This window comes from Bombina bombina, chromosome 7, assembly GCF_027579735.1.
Source record: "Bombina bombina isolate aBomBom1 chromosome 7, aBomBom1.pri, whole genome shotgun sequence".
NCBI lineage: Eukaryota > Metazoa > Chordata > Amphibia > Anura > Bombinatoridae > Bombina > Bombina bombina.
In genome coordinates, this window is record NC_069505.1 from 122,476,051 (window position 1) to 122,498,115 (window position 22,065).

At 36.0% G+C, this 22,065-nt stretch overlaps 1 protein-coding gene across 3 annotated transcripts in view; it reads right to left on the bottom strand.

Annotated features, from left to right (window-relative positions):
- SPON1 (spondin 1) overlaps positions 1-22,065 on the bottom strand; it is a 747,780-nt gene that overhangs the window by 33,221 nt on the left and 692,494 nt on the right. For 2 of the 3 annotated variants that reach the window (XM_053720283.1, XM_053720285.1), the window contains 2 exons: positions 3,023-3,205; positions 1,132-1,302 (listed from right to left, as the gene is read on the bottom strand). In XM_053720283.1, the coding sequence (XP_053576258.1) occupies positions 1,132-1,302; positions 3,023-3,205 (354 nt within the window). The remainder of the gene's footprint in view (positions 1-1,131; positions 1,303-3,022; positions 3,206-22,065) is intronic. The other variant, XM_053720284.1, reaches the window with a different exon arrangement.

The window sequence follows — 22,065 nt, forward strand, 5'->3', positions numbered from 1 at the left end:
CTAGCCAGCCCAAAATGTTACGTGCCACTTTTGATCCCACCCACTACCACCCCCATTCTTTGCATATGTTTAATCAATGTTAAACACCTTATTGTGCAGTATTTTTTTAATATTGTTTTTGCTTTATACCATAAATTAAATAATGCTACATACAGAAATAAAATAAGTGCACGGCAGTTAGCAACATCAATTTATGTTCTGGGGAAGGCAACAGCTGGACAGAAAAAGGAAATTGTTTGAGAGAATGCATAGAGTGCTGACATTAATGTGTGGTCATAGAGGATTAGTCCATGACTAACATGTAGATGTATTTTTTAAAGTTTCATTAGTTGTTTAAAAAGTGACAAAATAAGTGTAAAGTTTTAGTGTCTATAAAACACTGGGAGCTGCCATGTTGTAACTTGTGTTGCCTTCTCTGCTGTGGCCAATTAAGATCAGTTATAAATAGGTCACTAGAGTGTGCAGCCAATGGTTGTGCTGGATTTAACAGTGTTCTGTACTTCCATTTCTAACAGGAACTGAAAAGCTTGCAATTTCAGAATGGAATTACAGGCAAAGAGGACAAAATAAATAATGAAAGTATATTGCAGAGCTGTTTTATATATACAATTTATCATTTTATATTACCATCTCAAAGTGTTTAATGTTCCTTTAAATCTCTTCATTCCACTCGTTCTTAACGCTATATTTTTCTCCTCTTTCACTTTTCCTCTCCAATCTCTCTCTGCCCCTGTTTACCCTCTCAGAAGTAACAGTCTAAGCACTAATGGGGTCCCTATATCCCTAGAGGAATATCATACCGTTGTCCTTTCTCTGGATCTATAATATCTCTTTAAATATGATTTGTAGACATTCACTCACTAACTTTCACTCGCCACTGTTAAATTTCCTCTCGCCATTGCCAATGGGCTAATAGAAATTTTGAGCCCTGTTTAAATAATCTCTGTATTACTGTACAGTCACAATTTGATTATATAATATTTTGAGAATATAAAATATTTTGCTCAATAAATATTAATTTGCAAATACAAATAAGAAAGCATTTACCTTGATTATTTTTTCCCTGGTGCCATTTCCTGCGAATATAGTAAAATATTTACATAGGGTTTTTGGGCACAAAAATAAACTTACCACATTCATCATTAACAATACATTTTTCAGTTTCTTCTGTTGGAACTTTACACATGGACCCATCGTCGGGGAACTGTTTAACATATCTCTCCCGTGATCTCATTCCCATTCCACAAGTAGCGCTACACGGTGACCATATGATCCATTCTGACATCATGCATGTAGATCCTTCTAAAATATAGGTCAGATTTCATTGTTACTCATAAAAAAACTGTACAGTTGTATTCAATTTTTTGTGTGAAGTAGCCACTGTTAAAGGGATAGTCAACATCAAAATAGTTTTTTTTTAAAAAGATAGATAACGCCTTTACTACGCATTCCCCAGCTTTGCACAACTAACATTGTTTTATTATTATACTTTATAATATTTAAACCTCTACATTTCTGCCTGTTTCTAAGCCACTACAGACAGCCTCTTATCACATGCTTTTTTTTATTAGCTTTTCACAACAAGACAAGGCTAGTTCATGTGGACTATATACTGTAAATAACATTGTGCTCATGCCCGTGGGTTGTGGATGATACTGCACTAATTGGATAAAATGCAAGTCAATAGATAAATAAATAGCCATGTGATGAGGGGGCTGTCAGAAGAGGCTTAGATACAAGGTAATCACAGAGGTTAAAAGTGTATTAATATAACAGTGTTGGCTGTGAAAACTGAGGAATGGGTAATAAAGGGATTATCTATCTTTTTAAACAATACAAATTTTGGAGTTGACTGTCCCTTTAATATGTGATTTACATCTAGATATGATTCAATCACGGTATGGTTTAGTTTGTGCATTACATCTCAATACTTATGTGAGATGAGAATATTATTAGTGTAAATGTAAAAGTGCATAATGTTTTTTTATTTAGTTTTTTTTTAAATGTGAAGTAAATCTATAGTCATGTAGTCTGTAGTCTAAAAAAACATGTCTTTGAAACGCGTTGTGTTCCTGTTTAGTGTGACCAGGCATTAATGAGGAGTTCAGCGAGATTCTTGTTTTACATGACGTGAAGGAATATATTTCTTGCTTTGCATATTTGCTAAATAAATAAATATTAAATACATTTATAATAAATAAATACATTTTTGTTTACTTGTTTGTAGTGCTGTGTTTTGTTTTGTCTGTTTTTTAAATATAGATATTCAAATACCAACATCATCACAGGACAGATCATAATGCCTTTATTTTATAAAGAATGTTTTCCATGTCCATCACAAACCATAATTAAAGGGCCTTTATATCCAAATGTTGAAACACCTCAAAGTGATGCAGCATAGCTATAAAAAGCTGACTAGAAAATATCACCTTAACATCTCTATGTAAAAAACAAAGATATTTTACCTCAAAATATCCTAAGTATTCACATCCCATTGTAAAGGATTTTAAGCAGCAAATCAGTATATCTGTCCCGGGACAGGCAAGGAAGTGAGCCTCATGCATACTCATGTTATTTCCCTATTCAGTTTAAGGAAGTTTACTATGAAATCTCATGAGAGTTAAGTGAAATCTCATGAGATCACAGTAAAAGTGAAATCTCATGAGATCACAGTAAAAGAGTTCATGACCTTAGCACTGCTGATTATGATTGGCTGCTGTTCATTTATCCTTTTTTTGTGAGGTAAATTATCTTCCTCTTTTACATAGAGATTCTCAGGTGATATTTACCTGTTAGCTTTTTACAGTTATGATGCATCACTTTCAAGTGATTTAGCATATGAGTATTACGTCCCTTTAAAAACCAAGCATAACAATTTTCAGGTAGATCATGAATTGGGAGGTAAATACTCCTGGAAAAGTTTGTACCATCTAAAACTTGGCCAAAACCTCCAAATTCCAAAATTCTGTGAATTTTGTCTTTCATTTTTTACACTGTTAGTATATAAACAAATAAATTATACCATCGTCACTGCAGCCTGGACCCATGCATGGTTCAAAATCCTGGGTGTCTGGGCAGGAGACACTTAAGTCCAGCTGAGCTTTTAACATACGCTGCCTCATTCGTTTTCCTTTATCACATGTAGCAGAGCTACAAGCAGACCAAGGAGACCAGTTGGAATAGATGCATGTCTCAGGAGTGTCATCTAAAACAGAACAGAAGTGTGAATTTATATACAGATACCAAATAACTGTCGGGAGTATCATTTCTAACCATTCTATACAGTTTTCATTTTAAAGCTAGACAGAAAAGAAAAGAATTGTGGAATGTAGGACAGCTTGGGTCTATGCTTTTCAGAAAAAGACCAGTCTTAAAGGGACAGAAGTCAAAAGTAAACTTTTATGATTTGGTTAGCGCTGGCAATTTTAAAAACCTGCAATGTTATGGGAGCAACCTGTAGAGGGAGCTGCAACACACAGTACTGATGGGAAACAATGAACACTCACAGTTTTGCTTTCCCTTATTTCTACTCAGATTTCTACTCAGATTCTCTCTTGAATGTCTTCTATCTAAAGATAGATGCACTGTCACTTTATGCTCAGTCTTCTTTATTAGACAGATTTACTAGCTATATAGCTGATCTGACATGTTCACTACCAGATAGTTTTACTGTAGAGTGGCTGAAGCTACTGTACTCTGAAGTTCCCTCTACAAGCTGCCTGTATAACATTGCTACACACATTGTTGACACATGCTCAAGACACAATGCAAATTCCTGAGCCTATTTGTACTTGTTCCACTTTCTCCCAGGGAGGTTTGGGTTAATACTTTTATCTAATTTATCTATGAGGTTTTGTTTACCTACCTCACATTCTTTGTACTCATTTGTTTGTTGTTTTTTTTAATTTGATTATCAGTTTAGCATCAACAATCATAATAGGAAAAGTATTCTTTGTAATTGTAGTGAAAATACATGGTAGTTTATGTGATGTTATTTAAACATGTGCATTATTTTCATCATGAAATGTGATGAAAATCAGATTTTTATTTTCGGAATAAATGCACCAAAGAAAACGAAAATTGTCAGTATTAATTTGTTTTTTTTTTGTTTTTTTTTAAGGGGTTAATACTTACCTATAATCTTTATCTAAATAGCTAAATATAAATATATATTTATATGTACAAAATAATATAGATGTGCAGCAAAGAAATGAATATTCATTTGCTGCACTATTCAAAGCTACAGGTGAAAAGTACACCTGTAGCTACAATAGTAACAATACTTACATTAACGGGAGAGCACACTAACTTGCTCCTCTTCTTGTCAGAGCCGCGACCGTGCTAACGGGAGGCTTAGTGCATTCGGCTCTGTAAGGTGTTTAATCCCACGGGGGGGTGTCAGCGCAGGCCAAAGCCTGGGGCCTAGTGTACCACCTGAGGCATATGTAGATTATCTGATAAGGGCCCCTTAGAATGACTCAGACCACGCAGCATTATGATCGAAAGCCAATTCTGTTTATTGCACAGTGCAAGCCTTTCTTATAGTGACATACAGGGTTAAGGGGATGACACGTTAGGACCGCGTCATCTTACACAGTTATACAGAGCAATTTACAAGGAAAAACTGGAACATGAGTTTCTCATAACAATATTTACAGAGTCATAACAAACTACCATCAGCAGAGACAACCGAGTGTCTGAAGCCTCTTGTTTACATTATCTTATTCTATCTTACTTCTAGGCATTAGGCCAGGGTATATTGGCAAGGCCGAATAGCTAAAGAAACTCATAACATGCATATAATTCTCACTGCATAATACCCCAGTATAATAAAGTCTATTCATTACAAAATGGCTGCGAGGAACAAGATGGCTGCGAAGAACAAGATGGCTGCCATCAGGTTCATATTACCCCTAACAGGCTCCCAGTACCTGCGCTAAAGTTAGGGCAAGTCCTGGGAACAGAGAGCGTTAAAGGGATATAATACTCATATGCTAAATCACTTGAAACTGATGCAGTATAACTATAAAAAGCTGACAGGAAAATATCACCTGAGTATCTCTATGTAAAAAAGGAAGATATTTTACCTCACAATCTCCTTAGCTCAGCATAGTAAGTTCTGTGTAAAAAGTTATACTGCAGGTAAAAAAATAATAATAATGAAGAAATGAACAGCAGCCAATCAGCATCAGCAGTGCTGAGGTCATGAACTCTTTTACTGTGATCTCATGAGATTTCACTCAGCTCTCATGAGATTTCATTGTAAACTTCCTTACACTGAATAGGGAAATAAGATGAGAGTGCACGAGGCTCAATCCTTTCGCTGTCCCGGGACAGACATACTGATATGCTGCTTAGAAGTCCTTTAAAATGGGCAGTGGCTACTGAGAAACTTTTGAGGTAAAATATCTTTCTTTTTTACATAGAGATGTTCAGGTGATATTTTCTAGTCAGCTTTTTACAGCTATACTGCATCACTTTCAAGTGTTTAAACATTTGGGTATTATGGCCCTTTAAGCCTGCTGTTATCTCGGCTCTGGCTCAGGCAAGAAGAAGAGCGGGTTAGGGTGCTTTGCAGAGCACATTAAAGGGACAATAAACATACAAAATATTGATCTGGTAGCGGGAGCAAGCTACATTCACTTCAATGGCGCAATCGCGCGCGCTGTGACTAGACAGCGTGCCCGTGAAGCGCTTTTGAACAACAAGACCCGCTCAGTAGAACTTTGAACTGAGTCCAACTTTGGGATAAAAAAAATCAGGAAATGCATTAGATTTATAAAGGTGCTGCTAAGATAATGTTATATAATTCTGCACTATGTGCAGAATTATAGAACATTATTTTGTAAACTTACTGTCCCTTTAAAGTAAGTATTGTTACTATTGTAGTAACAGTTGATCTTTTCACCTGTAGCTTTGAAACGTTTACATTAGTTTAACAAAAACGGATATAAATTTTTAACTAAAATTCAGTAATCATTTTGTTTTAAAGCAAACGAATCCCTAATAGTGCAGCCACTGAATATTCAGAATGAAACTTTTGTGGCTGCACATTTCTAATATTATTGTGTGTGTATGTATGTATTTATATGTATGTGTATATATATATATATATATATATATATATATATATATATATATAGTTATTAGATAAAGATTAAAAAGGAATATATGTTTTTTACATTAAATACCTGTTAAATATATATTTTTTTAACTAATTAACAAAGCTCATTCTGTGCTAAACCACCATAAGGTAAGAGGGTAGGCTACCCTTAACCTTTTTCCTTAAAGGAACACTGAACCCAATTTTTTTCTTTTGTGATTCAGATAGAGCTTGCAATTTTAAGCAACTTTCTAATTTACTCCTATTATCAATTTTTTTCATTCTCTTGGTATCTTTATTTGGAAAGCAAGAATGTAAGTTTAGATGCCGGCCCATTTTTGGTGAACAGCCTGGGTTGTTCTTGCTGATTGGTGGATAAATTCACCCACCAATGAGCAAGTGCTGTCCAGGGTATAAACCAGGAAAATAGCTTAGATGCCTTCTTTTTCAAATAAAGATGGCAAGAGAATTTATAAAAATTGATAATAGGAGTAAATTAGAAAGTTGCTTAAAATTGCATGCTCTATCTGAATTATGAAATAAAATTTTTTGGGTTCAGTGTTCCTTTAACTGCACATGTGCAGACTTCATGCTATATCTGCGTATTAGTTTGTGATTAGTTAGCAGGGTTTCTTTTGTTCTGGAGACATGAAAATCAGTGAAAAGAAAAAAACATAAAATAATATGCTTATATGACAAAATAAAGCTACATTAATCATTAAAAAAATCTCAGATTTGAAGGTACATTGTTATGCATCTTATAATTTGCGTCTAATGTCCCTTTAATTTTGACTATCATGACCTTGCAGTGCATAGTAATACATTTCAGATTTCTATGCTATCCATGGGATTATTCATTTTATGGATAGCTTTAAGCATCAGAATTGTATTCTTGAGATTCCGTACTTTTTGTTCCTTCAAAAATAAGACCTGAACAGTCTCTTCACATCACACAATGTTTTTTTTTTGTGCTACTATATTATTTCTGGAAAAAAATGTAACCATTCAATAAAGTTGTACAAGTAAAATATATAGACAAAGCTGCCATGGAAGTCATTATTAATCTTTTATGTTTAAAATACAATTAATAAAAAAAGAAAAAATTATTTCCAATTTACTTCTGTTACCAACAGATAGATGTATATTTGATATAATTTGTTGAAACTTAGCTCTTTACCATAAGAGCATACTAAGATATGTTCATGACCGGTGTGTGTGTCATATGACACTCTTGAAGTCCAGCACTATGACCCTGATATTCAAAGCATTGAAAGACGGACGGACTGCAAGGTCAGAAAAACTGTTTTTCGTCGGTCTGTTGATATATTTTCCAGAAAAGGGGGCAGACCCACAATGTGCCGGTGAGTGGCGATGTGTCTCCCATAGAATATAATGGGAAGCGCTATGTCAGCTAAACATCACCACTTATCGCAGTTTCAGCGGGCAGGGGGCCCGTATTTAATGTTTTCCTACACAGCGCAGACAGTGCTCTCACTGTAACCAAACACAAGTTAGAAAACTTCAAATAATATCTGTGTGACCTTACATTCCCTAAATCTACATTAACTGCCTCACACCAGAAAGTCTCGCCACTGAAAACGTGCCGAGACAAACATGGCTGACACTCTACTCGTGACCTATTCTTCAGAGATTGGAATATATTGCACTGCTGGTGATGTATCCCAATCAAAGTACTGCTTTCTCCCCCTTGAACACCCAGCTAATTCCCACATACCGCTTACCCCTGCGTCCCATCCTAACTACACTCCCTGAAACGGCCAACTAACTCCCACACAACGCCTACACATACGTCATGTCTTTCCTATACTCCCCCTGGCATGCCCAGTTAAATCACAGTCACATAGAAGAAAAAGATCCCAGACCGGCTCCTCCTAAAACTTTTATTGGGTCATAAAAAAGTAACAGCACAAATCTAGAAATAGTCACAAATGCACCTACAGGTAAGTAAGTGAAAAACTGTATGTATCAAGGTACCCCCTCACACCTGACGCGTTTCGGTGGTGCCCGGAATCATAGATGATTAGTTAAATCCCACAGAATGCTAACATCTACGTAATGTCTGCAATCTACCTGACTAATAAAGAATACCTATTATAACTAAAGGAACATATACAATGTTACAATGATATGCATTGCCATGCATAATGCATATTATTTTAAGTATTGTATATAATTTAACATGTAGTTATTCTGGTTTGTTCATTTTATTATTTTAAACTTAAAGGGACAGTCAACACCAGAATTTTTGTCGTTTAAAAGATAGATAATCCCTTTATTACCCATTCCCTAGTTTTGCATAACCAAAACAGTTATAATAATACACTTTTTACCTCTGTAATTACCTTGTATCTAAGCCTCTGCAAACTGCCCGCTTATTTTAGTTCTTTTGACAGACTTGCATGTTAGCCAATCAGTGCTCACTCCTCGTTACGTCACGTGCATGAGCACCATGTTATCTACATGAAACACATGAACTAACACCTTCTAGTGGTGAAAAACTGTCAAAATGCTTTCAGATTAGAGGCAGCCTTCAAGGTCTAAGAAATTATCATATGAACCTCCTAGGTTTAGCTTTCAACTAAGAATACCAAGAGAACAAAGCAAAATTGGTGATAAAAGTAAATTGGAAAGATATTTAAAATGATATGCCCTATCTGAATCATGAAAGTTTTTTTGGACTTGACTGTCTCTTTAAATATATAATTTCAAATATATATTTATGTTTAACATAGTTAAATGAACAAGACAAAATAACTACATATTAAATTATATACAACCAGTACTTTTTTTGTAAAAGAAAAGAAGTCGGTACTCAAAAAAAGGTGCCCGTACTCATTGATTTTTGATTGGTATATTCGGCTCAGTAACTTTGAGAAAAGCAAAGAGACAACATTATTTACAATGTTTGATGTATTTTGCAGCCCCCTCTAGTGAAAACTAGAGTATTCACATGATTTTTACAAATATTACCTCTTATGACTTGGCAGAGGTGGGGGTACTCAGTACCGGCAAGTACCCCACAAAAAAAGCCCTGTATACAACACTTAAAATAATATGCATTATACATGACAATGCATATCATTTTAACACTGTATGTAAATGCAATGTTAAGTTAAACTTTTAACCCCTTTTTGCACCCTCACCCCCAACTAGACTATTAACCCCTAATCTTACATAACCTAAATACCTAACATTACAGAAAATAAAAAATACTACCAAAAAAAAATCCCCACAGTTATGCCTATTCTAAAACTAAAGCCCCCCTTAAAAAACACCCCAATAAAAAACTATACTAACACAAAACTAAACTATAGAACTTATAAAGGCTTTTGTAGGGCATTGTCCTAAAGTGATACAGTTCTTTTCCTTGAAAAAAAACAAAACACAAATCAACCAACAAGCAAATCAGCTGGTTGTAAGAAATGTAACAAACTAATTTTTCTTGCAACTATAACTATATTCCATGCTATTCCGTCCAGCCATATTCTGATACACACCTGAAGGCTTCTAAAATTACAGTATTCACAGGTAATTGGCCGTTTGAGGTCAAATTTACTGCCAGATTCTAGTGCAAAAATATGGAGTTCTATTTTGTTTGAACCCTATGTTTGTAAACACATTTGCTTTTAAGCACACAACTTTGACTTTTTATTCAATCCCATTTGCAGGAGCATTGGTACATAGTTATCCCGGGTCAGTAACATAAAAATCACTTGCTCTAACGAAATACATACACATACACCTAATCTCTGTATAACTGTAGAGAACTCCATTATTACCCCTACCCTGGCATGCCCGATGTCTGGGGGTCACATTTGACTCAGATCTTTCTTTCACTTCTCACATTCAGTCCTTGGCTAAAGCCTGCCGCTTCTACCTTAAAGACATCTCTAAAATTAGACATTTCCTTACACAAGACACAACTAAGATTTGAATCCACTCTCTCATCCTTTCCCGCCTCGATTACTGCAACCCTGTCCTCTCTGGTTTCCCCAGCTGCCGCCTAGCTCCTTTACAATCTATAATGAATTCTCTGCCAGGCTCATCTTCCTTACATGTTGCTCTTCATCTGCTGCATCTCTCTGCCAATCCCTTCACTGGCTTCCTCTAGGATTAAACACAAAATTCTAAATCTGACATACAAAGTCCTCAACGGCACTACTCCCACCTATATCTCAGACCTTGTCTCCAGATACTCTCCCTCCGTCCCCTTTGCTCCACTCATGACCTCCTAACTCTCCTCCTCTCTTGTTACCTCCTCACACTCCCGCTTACAGGACTTTTCCTGAATGGCTCCCATCTTATGGAACTCTCTGCTTCGCTCCACAAGACTTTCCCCTAGTTTTGAAAGCTTCAAGCGTTCCCTAAAGACTCTACTGTTCAGGGACGCATACAACCTACGCTAACCTTTCTTTATACCAGTTCCTCTCCTCCATTGCTATCCCCTGAGCCCCCTTAGCATGTAAACCTAAGAGTCCAGCTGTTTGTAGAACACCTTCTTAAGAGCTGACTACAACAGTGCGACTCTTGGCAGGGCCCTCTACCCGCTTGATCCCTATAAATGTTTTGTTGTACTACGCCTTTGTTTATAGCACTGCAGAATCTGTTGGCGCTTTACAAATTAATAATAATAATAAAATATATCATTTAATTTTATTTATTTTTTGCTTTAAAAAGTCCCTTTAACATTACATCTAAATGGGCATCAAACATTTTGAGATTCTGTAACATACAGTATTGAATTGCTTAAAGGGATATGAAACCCAACTTTCTTCTTTCATGATTTAGATAAATGTAGCCACCAATCAACAAGCTCTACCCAGGTGCTGAACCAAAAATGGGCCACTTTCTAAGCTTACATCCCTGCTTTTTCAAATAAAGATACAAAGAGAACAAATAAAAATTGATCATTAAAGTAAATTAGAAATGTTATTATTTATTTTGCCACTTTTCCTGTAATTTAATTTAGAAAATAGTAGGTTACCAAATATAAGAAATAAAAATGCATACTGCAGACATCACAAGCCTAAACCTGCTACTTATCTGTCTGTAACTAACCTTAGGATAGGTGATAAGATAAAAAACTTCACAGCAAAGCAAGTTTGTCTAACAAAATGACTGTTACACCTTATTTACTCCAGTAAGAAGTCTGAATTGGCTGCTTCAAAAAAATATCAAGTGGTGTCAAAGTTTGGCCAAAGACAGCCACAGCATAAGCAGGGTTAATGTATTCATACATTTTTACACTCAACTGATATGTTAATTTATTGCAAGACTACAACAAATTTGTTTTTTTGTAATATATTATAGCTAATTTAGTTTGGCCATAGAAAACTGCAGCATATGCCACATTGGAAGACATGAAACCCAAATAATTTCCTTCAAGAATCAGAGCATACAATTTCAAACAACTTTCCTATTTACTTCTATTATCTAATTTGCTTAGTCTTTGTGATATCATTTGTTGAAAAGCATACCTAGGTAGGCCCAGGATCTGGGAGCTAGCTCCTGCTTAGTGGTTGCTCATATATGCCTCTTTTCATGTGTTCAGCTAGCTCCCAGTAGTGCATTGCTGCTCCTTGAACAAAGAATATCAATAGAATGAAGCAAAATTGATAATAGAAGTAAACTGGAAAGTTGTTTAACCTCAACTCTATCCATAATTTCCGAGAAAAATGTCTCCAAAATACCGGAGAATTTTTAGCATTTTTGCTATCACTCTATTCAAAAAGAAATAGAGCCTTATTTTTTATTTTATTTACCTATCAAAACTAACATATTTTTTTTAAGTATACAATTTAAAGTGTTGGTCTAGGCCCATTTTAGTATAATTTATGCTACCATTTCCTCACCAAATGCTTGAGCTGAATTTAGCTGAATCTATTCAAAAGTATGATAACAAACATTAAGAACGAATTCTGAATTGTCATTTACTAATCTAATGATTGTGTCAAAAGTCTTAGATGTATCAAACTAATGAGTATGTTGAAAGTCTTACATTTTCAATTTGATAGGTTTTAACCTATTAATATAAATATAACATGCCACATATATAACAAGTACTCTTAGGAATAATGTCTGTACCTTTAAGCATATAGGATAGTTTTCCTTAAATAGTAGGTGTGCACAGGTAGTTACCTATGCAGTGATCAAGTGCGCAGGCACGAAACATGTTTGCAAGTGCTCCTGTTAACACTGTGAAGTGATTTTATTTGCTTATATAGTGCTACAGTTTTTCTGTTTTTAAATGGATCAATAAACTTTGAAGTTTTATATAAGCGATTTGGCTTGGTCTGCATGCGCTATTCACATATCTTGTTCCATATACATATTTCACTTAAATTGTTTACATACCGCTTATGCAGCCATAACTTAAATGGTTGTAAAAGCTTTTCTGGGATTCTTTTTTTGTTCTGAAATAGCAGACATACATGGCTTTACCATTGCTTTTTGGCAATTAGAAGGCAGCTAATCCCAGCTGCGCACCACACTTCTGATATTCCCCGCAGTGAAGGCATGAATTAGTTGGGGAGGGTAATAGTATTGTAGTGTGAGGATTACACTCCCACCTAACACCTCCCTGATTCACAGGGATGAAGGCAAATTGCCTCCCAAACAGCTCTTCCCCCTACACTCATCACCATCTTATGTACTGACACCTGTCTGCCAGAATCAAGTTTATATGTTTTTTTTATTTATTTATTAATTAATATTTTTATGTAGTGTAGGGATTCACCCTCCCCACCTCCTCCTTATCATTATGTAGTGACCCTCTCCCCCTCTAATTTTTCCTTTTTCTGTAGAGTAGCAACCCCTCCCTTTCCCTTTCCCCTCCATCCCCCTCTGGGCCACCCACCCGCCTTCCCTCCCACCGGCACCAATGGATGATTATTAAAGGGATATGAAACCCAAAAATTTTCTTTCGTGATTCAGACAGGGCATACCAATTTTTTTTTTTTTTCCAATTTACTTCTATTATCAAATTTGCTTCATACCCATGATATTCTGTGTTGAAGAGATACCTAGGTAGGCATTGGAAGCACTACATGTCAGGAAATAGTGCTGCCCTCTAATGCTCTTGCATATAGACAACATTCTTGCCAAACTGCTGCCATATAGTGCTCCAGAAATGGGCTGACTACTAAGCATATGTCCCTGCTTTTTAACAAAAGATACCAAGAGAAGTAAGAAAAATTGAAAATTGAAGTAAATTAGAAATTTGTTGAAGTTTGCATGCTCTATCTGAATCATTAAATAAAATGTTGGGGTTTCATACCCTGTCATACAATTTGGCTTCCTATGGTAAGAGAGCACAAATACCAAAGCTCACATACAGCAAGTCTCTGTTGTCACTTGACAACCGAGGCTGCTTGGGCTTCTAACATGTAAGATGTAGATTTACCTTATGCTGAATGTTGTATTGATGTATTGGGGTAAGGGGTTAAAAGTGTATTCATAAAAGAAAAATTTTGGGTTTCATATTAACGAGTGACCACTGCCTGAAGAACCTTTCTACCAAAAGCTGCTTCTGAAGAGGCAAAAACATCAAAATGGTAAAATTTGGTAAAAGTATGCAAAGAAGACCAAGTGGCTGCTTTGCAGATTTGATCAACTGAAGCCTCATTCTTGAAAGCCCAAGACTGGCAACTGATCTTGTAGAATGAGCAGTAATTCTCTGAGGCGTAGACCGACCCGCTTCCAAATAAATGTTGTGAATCAGGAGGCTAAAGAAATAGTAGAAGCTTTGTAACCATTCCGTGAACCAGTAAAAATGACAAATAAACTAGAAGTCTTTCTGAAATCTTTAGTGGCAGCAACATAATATTTCAAAGCTCTGACAACTTCCAAAGAATGCAAAGACTTTTCTGCATCATTTTTAGTATTAGAACATAAAGAGGAAACAACAATTTCCCTGCTAAGGTTGTTATAATTAACAACCTTTGGCAAAAAAATTTAAATAGTCTGCAAAACTGCTTTATCTTGATGAAAAATCAAGTAAGGTGTTTCACAAGGAAGGGGACAGATAATTCTGAAACTCTTCTCGCAGAAGAGATAACCAAAAGAAAAAGAACTTTCCAAGAAAGTAGTTTAATGGCTAACAAATGCATAGGCTCAAAAGGAGGAGCCAGTAAGACTGTAACACTAAATTGAGACTCCATGGAAGAGAAATAGATTTAATTGCAGTTTTTATTCTAGACAAAGCCTGAACAAAACAATGAATGGCTGGAAGATGAGCAATCTTTTGGTGAAACAGAACAGAAAGCGCAGAAATCTGTCCTTTCAAAGTACTGGCAGATAAGTCCTTATCTAAACCATCTTGAAGAAACTGAAGAATTATAGGAATTATAAATGTATGCCAAGAAAAATTATGAGTGGAACACCAGGAAATATAAGTTTTCCAAACCTTATAATAAGTTTTCCTGGAAACAGGTTTTCTTACTTGAATCAAAGTATTAATGATTCTGAAAAACCTCTGTTACTGAGAACTAGTCGTTCAATTTCCAAGCCATTAAGTTCAGAGATTTTATGTCTGTATGAAAGAAGGGACCTTGAGATAGAAGGTCTGGTCTTAGAGGAAGATACCATGGCGGGTAGTTGGACATCCGAACTAGATCTGCATACCAGATCCTGAGAGGCCACACAGGAGCTATAAGAAGTACAGATGATTGCTCCATCTTGATTTTTTAAATCACTCTGGGTAGTAGAAGTATAAGCATATTGGAATGACCAAGGGTCTGCTAGAGCATCCATGATTACTGCCTGAGGATCCCTTGACCTTGTAAGGTATCTTGGAAGGTTCTTGTTCAAATGAGAGGCCATAATATCTATTTGTGGAAGACCCCAGATCTAAACAATTTGTAAGAATACATCCTGATGAAACACCATTCCCCCGGGTGTAGTGACTGACGGCTGAGATAATCTGCCTCCCAGTTGTTCACACCTGGGATGTGAATCGCAGTGATGAAACAGGAATTGCTCTCTCCCCAAGAAAGTATCCAAGATACTTCTTTCATAGCTAGGTAACTTTGAGTTCCCACTTGATGATTGACATATGCCACTGTTGTGATTTTGTCTGTTTGAAAATAAAGGAAAGGTTTGTTCTTCAAAAGAGGCCAAGCTTGAAGAGCTTTGAAAAGAGCACTGAGTTCTAAGATATTGATTGGAATCTTTGTTTCCTGAATATTCCAAACTCCCCGTGCAGTCAGGGACCCCCATACTGCTCTTCAACCCATAAGACTTGCATCTGTTATAATCATAGACCAGGTAGGGTGAACAAAGGATGCCTAAATAAAGATAAGATAAATTGGTGGTCTAGCCACCATGTCAGAAAAATAAGTGTTGGGATCTAAGAGTATTAGTTGTTATATTTGAGTATAATCCTTGCACCATTGGAGCAGCATGCAAAGTTGAAGAGGCCTCATATGAAAACGAGCAAAAGGGATTGCATCCAATGCTGCAGTCATTAGGCCTAACACCTCCATGCACATAGCCACTGAAGGGTATGATAGAGACTGAAGGTTCAGACAAGCTGAAACTAACTTTATTCATTTCTTTTCTGTCAGAGAAAGAGTCATGGACACTGAGTCTATTTGGAATCTCAAATAAGTGACCTTTGTCTGAGGAATCAAGAAACTCTTTAGAAAGTTGATCCTCCAAACATGATTTTGAACAAACAATATTTGAGTCGTGTGAGATTCTGCTAAATGAAAAGATTGAGCTAGAACCAAGCTATCATCCAAATAAGGAAACACTGCAATACACTGCTCTCTGATTACAGATAGAAGGGCACGGAGAACCTTTGAAAATATTCTTGGTGCTGTTGCTAGGCCAAACGGAAGAGCAACAAACTGAAAATGCTTTTCTAGAAAAGAGAATTTTAGAAATTGAAAATGGTCTGGATGAATAGGGATGTGAAGTTAAGCATCCTGTAAGTCTATTGTGGACATATAATGATGACCTTGCTGAACAAAAGGTAGAATAGTCCTTATAATTTCCATATTGAAATTCTTACAAATTTGTTTAGTGTTTTCAGATCCAAGATTTGTCTGAAGGAATTCTCCTTCTTTGGTACAATGAATAGTTTTGAGTAAAAACCCTTTCCTTGTTCCTGTAGAGGAACTGGGACAATCACTCCCATCAATTTTAGATGCGAGACACATGTTAGCAAAACCTGAGCTTTTAAAGGATGTTTTGGAACATGGGTTAAATAAAACCATCCCCTTGGGGGTTTGATTTTGAAACCAATTTGATATCCCTGAGAAATTATATTCTGAATCCAGGGATTTTGGACAGATTCTGACCAAATCTTCTGAAGAAGTTTTAATCTGCCCCCTACTAGAAGAACTGGATTGGGGGCCGCACCTTCATGCTGTTTTTTTCAACATGATTAGGTTTCTTGAATTGTTTAGATTTATTCCAATTGGAAGAAGGTCTCCAGTTAGAGCCATGGGGCTTTTGGAGAGGGGGAAGGCTTCTGATCTTTGTTTCAAAAAAGACCAAAACCGATTTGTAGCCTTAGACTTCCCTTTAGATCTATAATCTTGAGGCAAAAAACTGATTTACCTCCAGTAATGGAAGAAATTATTGAATCTAATTGTGAACCAAATAGATTCTTACCCTGAAAAGAAAGAGATAGTAATCTCATCTTGGAAACCATATCATCATTCCAAGTTTTAAGCCATAAAGCTCTTCTAGAAAGAATAGCTAAGGAACTGCATTAGGAACAGGAAATATCTCTGGAATAAAAATGTTAGACTTAAAAAAGGAATTTAACTTATTACAAGGAATATCCTCAGAAGGTTTAAGTTCTTCAATACCTAAAATGACTAAAACTTATTTTAAAAGAGAACGAATGTGCTCAATTTTAAATAAAAAAAAAGAAGATTTATCTGGTTCTGTATCAGATGAAGGAGCCTCAGTATCAGAGGAATTATCATCATGAGAATATACGTCATTATTAGTCTGATCAGTACGGATTTTACTAGATGAAGTAAAAACAGGTGCTGATCTCTTACGCTTATTTGAAGGTGGAAATTCAGTCAGGGCCTTCTCATTTGAAGCAGCAGTAAATCTCTTCATTGCTGGTGGTACGCCATCTACATCCATCTGTGAAATTGATACAGAAGGAGTATTTGAAACCATAGGAACATCAGTAGGTTGTGATAAAAACAATATGCATGAGTCACATAAATTTGCTGAAGATGGCACTTCAGAAGTTTTGCCAAAAATACGCTTAGCTATGGTAGAAAGGTGTTCAACAGACTCAGGTCCTATGGTGATTTCAGGGACAGAAGTAGGTTGTTCCATTATGGCAGAGAAAACAAAATTTTGGAAAAAAGTAAAATTAATTTACAATTTAGAAAAAAAAACGTTATTTGCTTAAAAAGACTGAGGATTGGAAAATATATTTGCTGAGTAAATAAATATTCATAAAAACACTTATTTAAAGAGCTTTAAGTATAATTTTATGTAGAAAACATAAAGCCCCTATATAAAATGTGAGGCATCTGAGAGATGCAAAGAGCGGCTATTTAAAGCTTAAAAAAATCGTGAAAATCTCAGCAAAAAAAGCGTACGAAAAACCGGCTAAAGGTAAGCATCTAATATACAGCGCATAGCAGTGGTTATACTATCCATCCTCAGAACTATAAGATACAGTATATATAGCGATATAACTAATGTCCCTGGGCTGCAAAATATAAATACAATAATGCAAGACATTTAAACTCGTCCACTAATGCAGACAGGCCAAACCAGTGCTGAAAACATATCTGCAGAGGTACAGATATGGGAGTATGTTGAACTATAAAGGGAGGCAGGAGATGGAATCCCTGCGACCGATTTACAGATAGTCCATAGAAGGTTTTAAACAGAGGTAGAACATGATATCCTTTGGCAAACTCCCTCTGACAAACACTGTACTCTGAGGGGAAAAAACGGACTTCAATATGCACTGAAGCACCTATCACTAAAACACATTATACTTTAACCACCTCCAAAGAAGGCAAAGTTTAAACTGAGATATGAGTGAGGTGGGTGGGGTATTTATAGGCTTTGAGGTGGTAAACTTTGCCTCTTCCTAGTAGGAATGTAGATCCCATATGTAACAAATCATGGACTCTTGTCACCTATATGAAAGAAAAGGTCTTGTAATTCTAAGGTGTTTTATGTCAGACATACTAACTTATTTAGTTTAAGATGAGGTAAACTTTGATTAGTACAAGGCCAGTTTGTATTTTTCTTTAAAGAGGGATTGTAATTTGTTGAATGCCCACCGGATTACATTGCAGCAAACCAGAAAACATCTAAGGTGGCAGGGAATTCTTATAAACCAAAAATAAAAAAAAACAGTGCATTTCTTGTACCAGCCACTGTATGCTTGTTGAGAACTAGAACTTTGACATGGCTATATATTTGTTTCACTGAGGTTGTGTGCATAAAGTACAGATGTGATAAAATATCTTGTCAAAAGTTTACAATCCTTTTTTGATAAATCACTTTAAATGACCCCCAGAAAAAAGAAAGATAATCCATCAAGTGCCATTTTTGACCCTTTGTGCTTTAATGTCTTCTAACAAATGAAACATTTAATCACTTCACTTGCAGGTCCTTCTAAGACCACTTGAGGGCACTCTCTGACAAATAAAAAAATAAACTATTTTAGTATCTTGTGACACAAAAAATGAGTGATTACACAAAAAAAATATGGCAGAATAATTTTAAAGCAAACAATGCATTCCTTCTGCATAATCGCAATCAATTCTTGTCACCTGTTCAGTGTGAAATCACGATTCACTAAGCTTGTTTTATTTCCGTCATTAAAGATTTGTTGTAGAAAGCATAAAAATGATTGCAGAAGAAGGCATTTATCTTGTGCAAACATATGGAAATGTAATTTTCATTTTTCTGTCTAAAAGATGTATATTTAAAATATGTCTCTAAAATAAAGAGAGCTAATGTAACATTTACCAAAACAAGACACAATCATTTTTTTAAATACTATTGTACAAATATGAAATGCATTAGCTTGTTGGCCCAGCTTAATGTACTTTACACTATGGTTAACCCCTTGGCTGCCTAACAAACAAGCGCCTAGATTGCGAGTTTTGCACTATAGAGGGTACGAAACGAACACAACAAAAGTTGCGTAATTTCAACCTCCATAGCGCGGCCATTCCAAGTTTCTGAAAAGCTGCCTTGTGCGTGCGATATGGTGACGATAAGCTCCATACCGCACAAAATCCAAGGGCTGAGAATATGTGCTCGTGCACGCTTTCCCTATATACATCAATGGAGCGAGAGTGTTAGAAAAAAACACCTGAAGCGTGGAATGAAAAGCTCCGTAACGCAACCCCATTGATGTCTATGGGGGAAAAAAGTTATGTTTAAACCTAACACCCTGACATAAACCCCAATTCTAAACACCCCTAATCTGCCGCCCCCGAGATCGCCGACACCAAGATAAAGTTATTAACCCCTAATCCGCCGCTCCCGACATTGCCGCCACTAATAAAAGTTATTAACCCCTATTCCCCTGCACCCCAACATCGCCGACACTATAATAAAGCTATAAACCCCTATTCCGCCGCTCCCCGACATCACCACTAAGTAAAGTTATTAACCCCTAAACCTCTGGCCACCCACATCACTGCCACTAAATAAACCTATTAACCCTGAAAAACGCCAGCCCCCACATCGCAAAAAAAACTAAATTAAACTATTAACCCCTAAAACTAACAACTCCCTAACTATAAATTAAAATTACAATATCCCTATCTTAAAATAAATAAATTACCTGGGAAATAAAAAAAAATTAAACTATTAAACTAACATACTATTATACTAAAATTAAAATAACTACCAATTTCAATAAACTAATTTACACATTAAAAAACCTAACACTACTAAAAATATTTATCTAAAATTACAAAAAATAAAAAATACTAAATTAAAAAAATAACACAGACTAAATTACGAAAAATAACAAACAAAATTATCCAAAATAAAAACAATTACACCTAATATAATAGCCCTATAAAAATAAAAAAGCCCCCCAAAATAAAAAAAACCTTAGCCTACAATAAACTACCAATAGCCCTTAAAAGGGCCTTTTGTAGGACATTGCCCTAAATAAATCAGCTCTTTTACCTGTAAAAAATTACTAAGACCCCCCAACAGAAAAAAACACCACCCAACCAACCTCCCAAAATAAAAAAAAATAACTAACAAAAACCTAAGCTACCCATTTCCATGAAAAGGGCACTTGTATGGGTATTGCCCTTAAAAGGGCATTCAGCTCTTTTACATTGCCCTTAAAAGGGCATTCAGCTCTTTTAAAAAAGCTCAAACCCTAATCTAAGAAAAAAAAACACCCAAAAAAAGTAAAAAAAAAACCTAACACTAACCCCCGACGATCCACTTACAGTTCCTGAAGTCCGGACATCAAGGCGGCGATAGGTCTTTATTCGGGCGGCAAGATCTTCATTTATCCAGGCTGCATCCTCTATCTTCATCCCAGGGGCATCTTCTTTCTTCATCCCGGTGGCGCAGAGCGGGTCCATCCTTGAAGACATCTGGCGCGGAGCGTTCTCTTAATACGGTCACCGCCATACACTGAATCTTCAATGCAAGGGAGCCTTTTCAAAATGGCATCCCTTACATTCCTATTGGCTGATTTGATTTTTGAAATTTAAATCAGCCAATACGATGAGAGTTACTGAAATCATATTGGCTGTTCAAATCAGCCAATCAAATTTCAGTAGCTCTCATTTGAACAGCCAATAGGATTTCAGTGACTCTCATCCTATTGGTTGATTTAAATTTCAAAAATCAAATCAGCCAATAGGAATGCAAGGGACGCCATTTTGAAAAGGCTCCCTTGCATTGAAGATTCAGTGTATGGTTGTGACTGTATGAAGAGGACGCTCCGCGCCGGATGTCTTCAAGGATGGACTGCTCCGTGCTGCTGGGATGAAGATAGAAGTAGCCACTGGGATGAAGATAGAAGATGCCGCCTGGATGAAGATAGAAGATGCCACCTGGATGGATGAAGACCTCACCGCCTGGATAGATGAAGACTTCTCGCTGCCTGGATGTCTGGATTTCAGAAACTGTACGTGGATCGTCAGGGGTTAGTGTTAGGTTTTTTTTAAAAATTTTTGGGTGGGTTTTTTTTTAGAATAGGGTTTTTTTTTTTAAAAGAGCTGAATGCCCTTTTAAGGGCAATGCCCATACAAATGCCCTTTTCTGGGCAATGGGTAGCTTAGGTTTTTGTTAGAGTTAGGTTTTTTATTTTGGGGGATTGGTTGGGTGATTTTTTTAGGGCAATGCCCTATAAAATGCTCTTTTAAGGGCTATTGGTAGTTTATTTTATGCTAGAGGGGGTTATTTTGGGGGGCTTTTTTATTTTTCGAGGGCTATTAGATTAGGTGTAATTGTTTTTATTTTGGATAATTTCGTTTGTTATTTTTTGTAATTTAGTGTTTGTTATTTTTTGTAATTTTGTATTTTTTTATTTTTTGTAATTTTAGACTTACATTTTTTTTAGTAGTGTTAGGCTTATTTAATGTGTAATTTATTTTATTTAATTGGTAGTTTTTTTAATTTTAGTATAATAGTTATGTTAGGTTAATTGTTTAAACTTATTACATTTTTTATTTCACAAGTAAGTTTTTATTTATTTTAAGATAGGGATATTGTAATTTTAATTTAAAGTTAGGGGGTTGTTAGGTTTAGGGGTTAATAGTTTCATTTAGTTTTTTGCGATGTGGGGGGCTGGCAGTTTAGGGGTTAATATGTTTATTTAGTGGCGGTGATATGGGAGGCCAGAGGTTTAGGGGTTAATAAGTTTATTTAGTGGCGGTGATGTCGGGGAGCAGCGGAATAGGGGTTAATAACTTTATTATAGTGGTGACAATGTAGGGGGGAGCGGCGGAATAGGG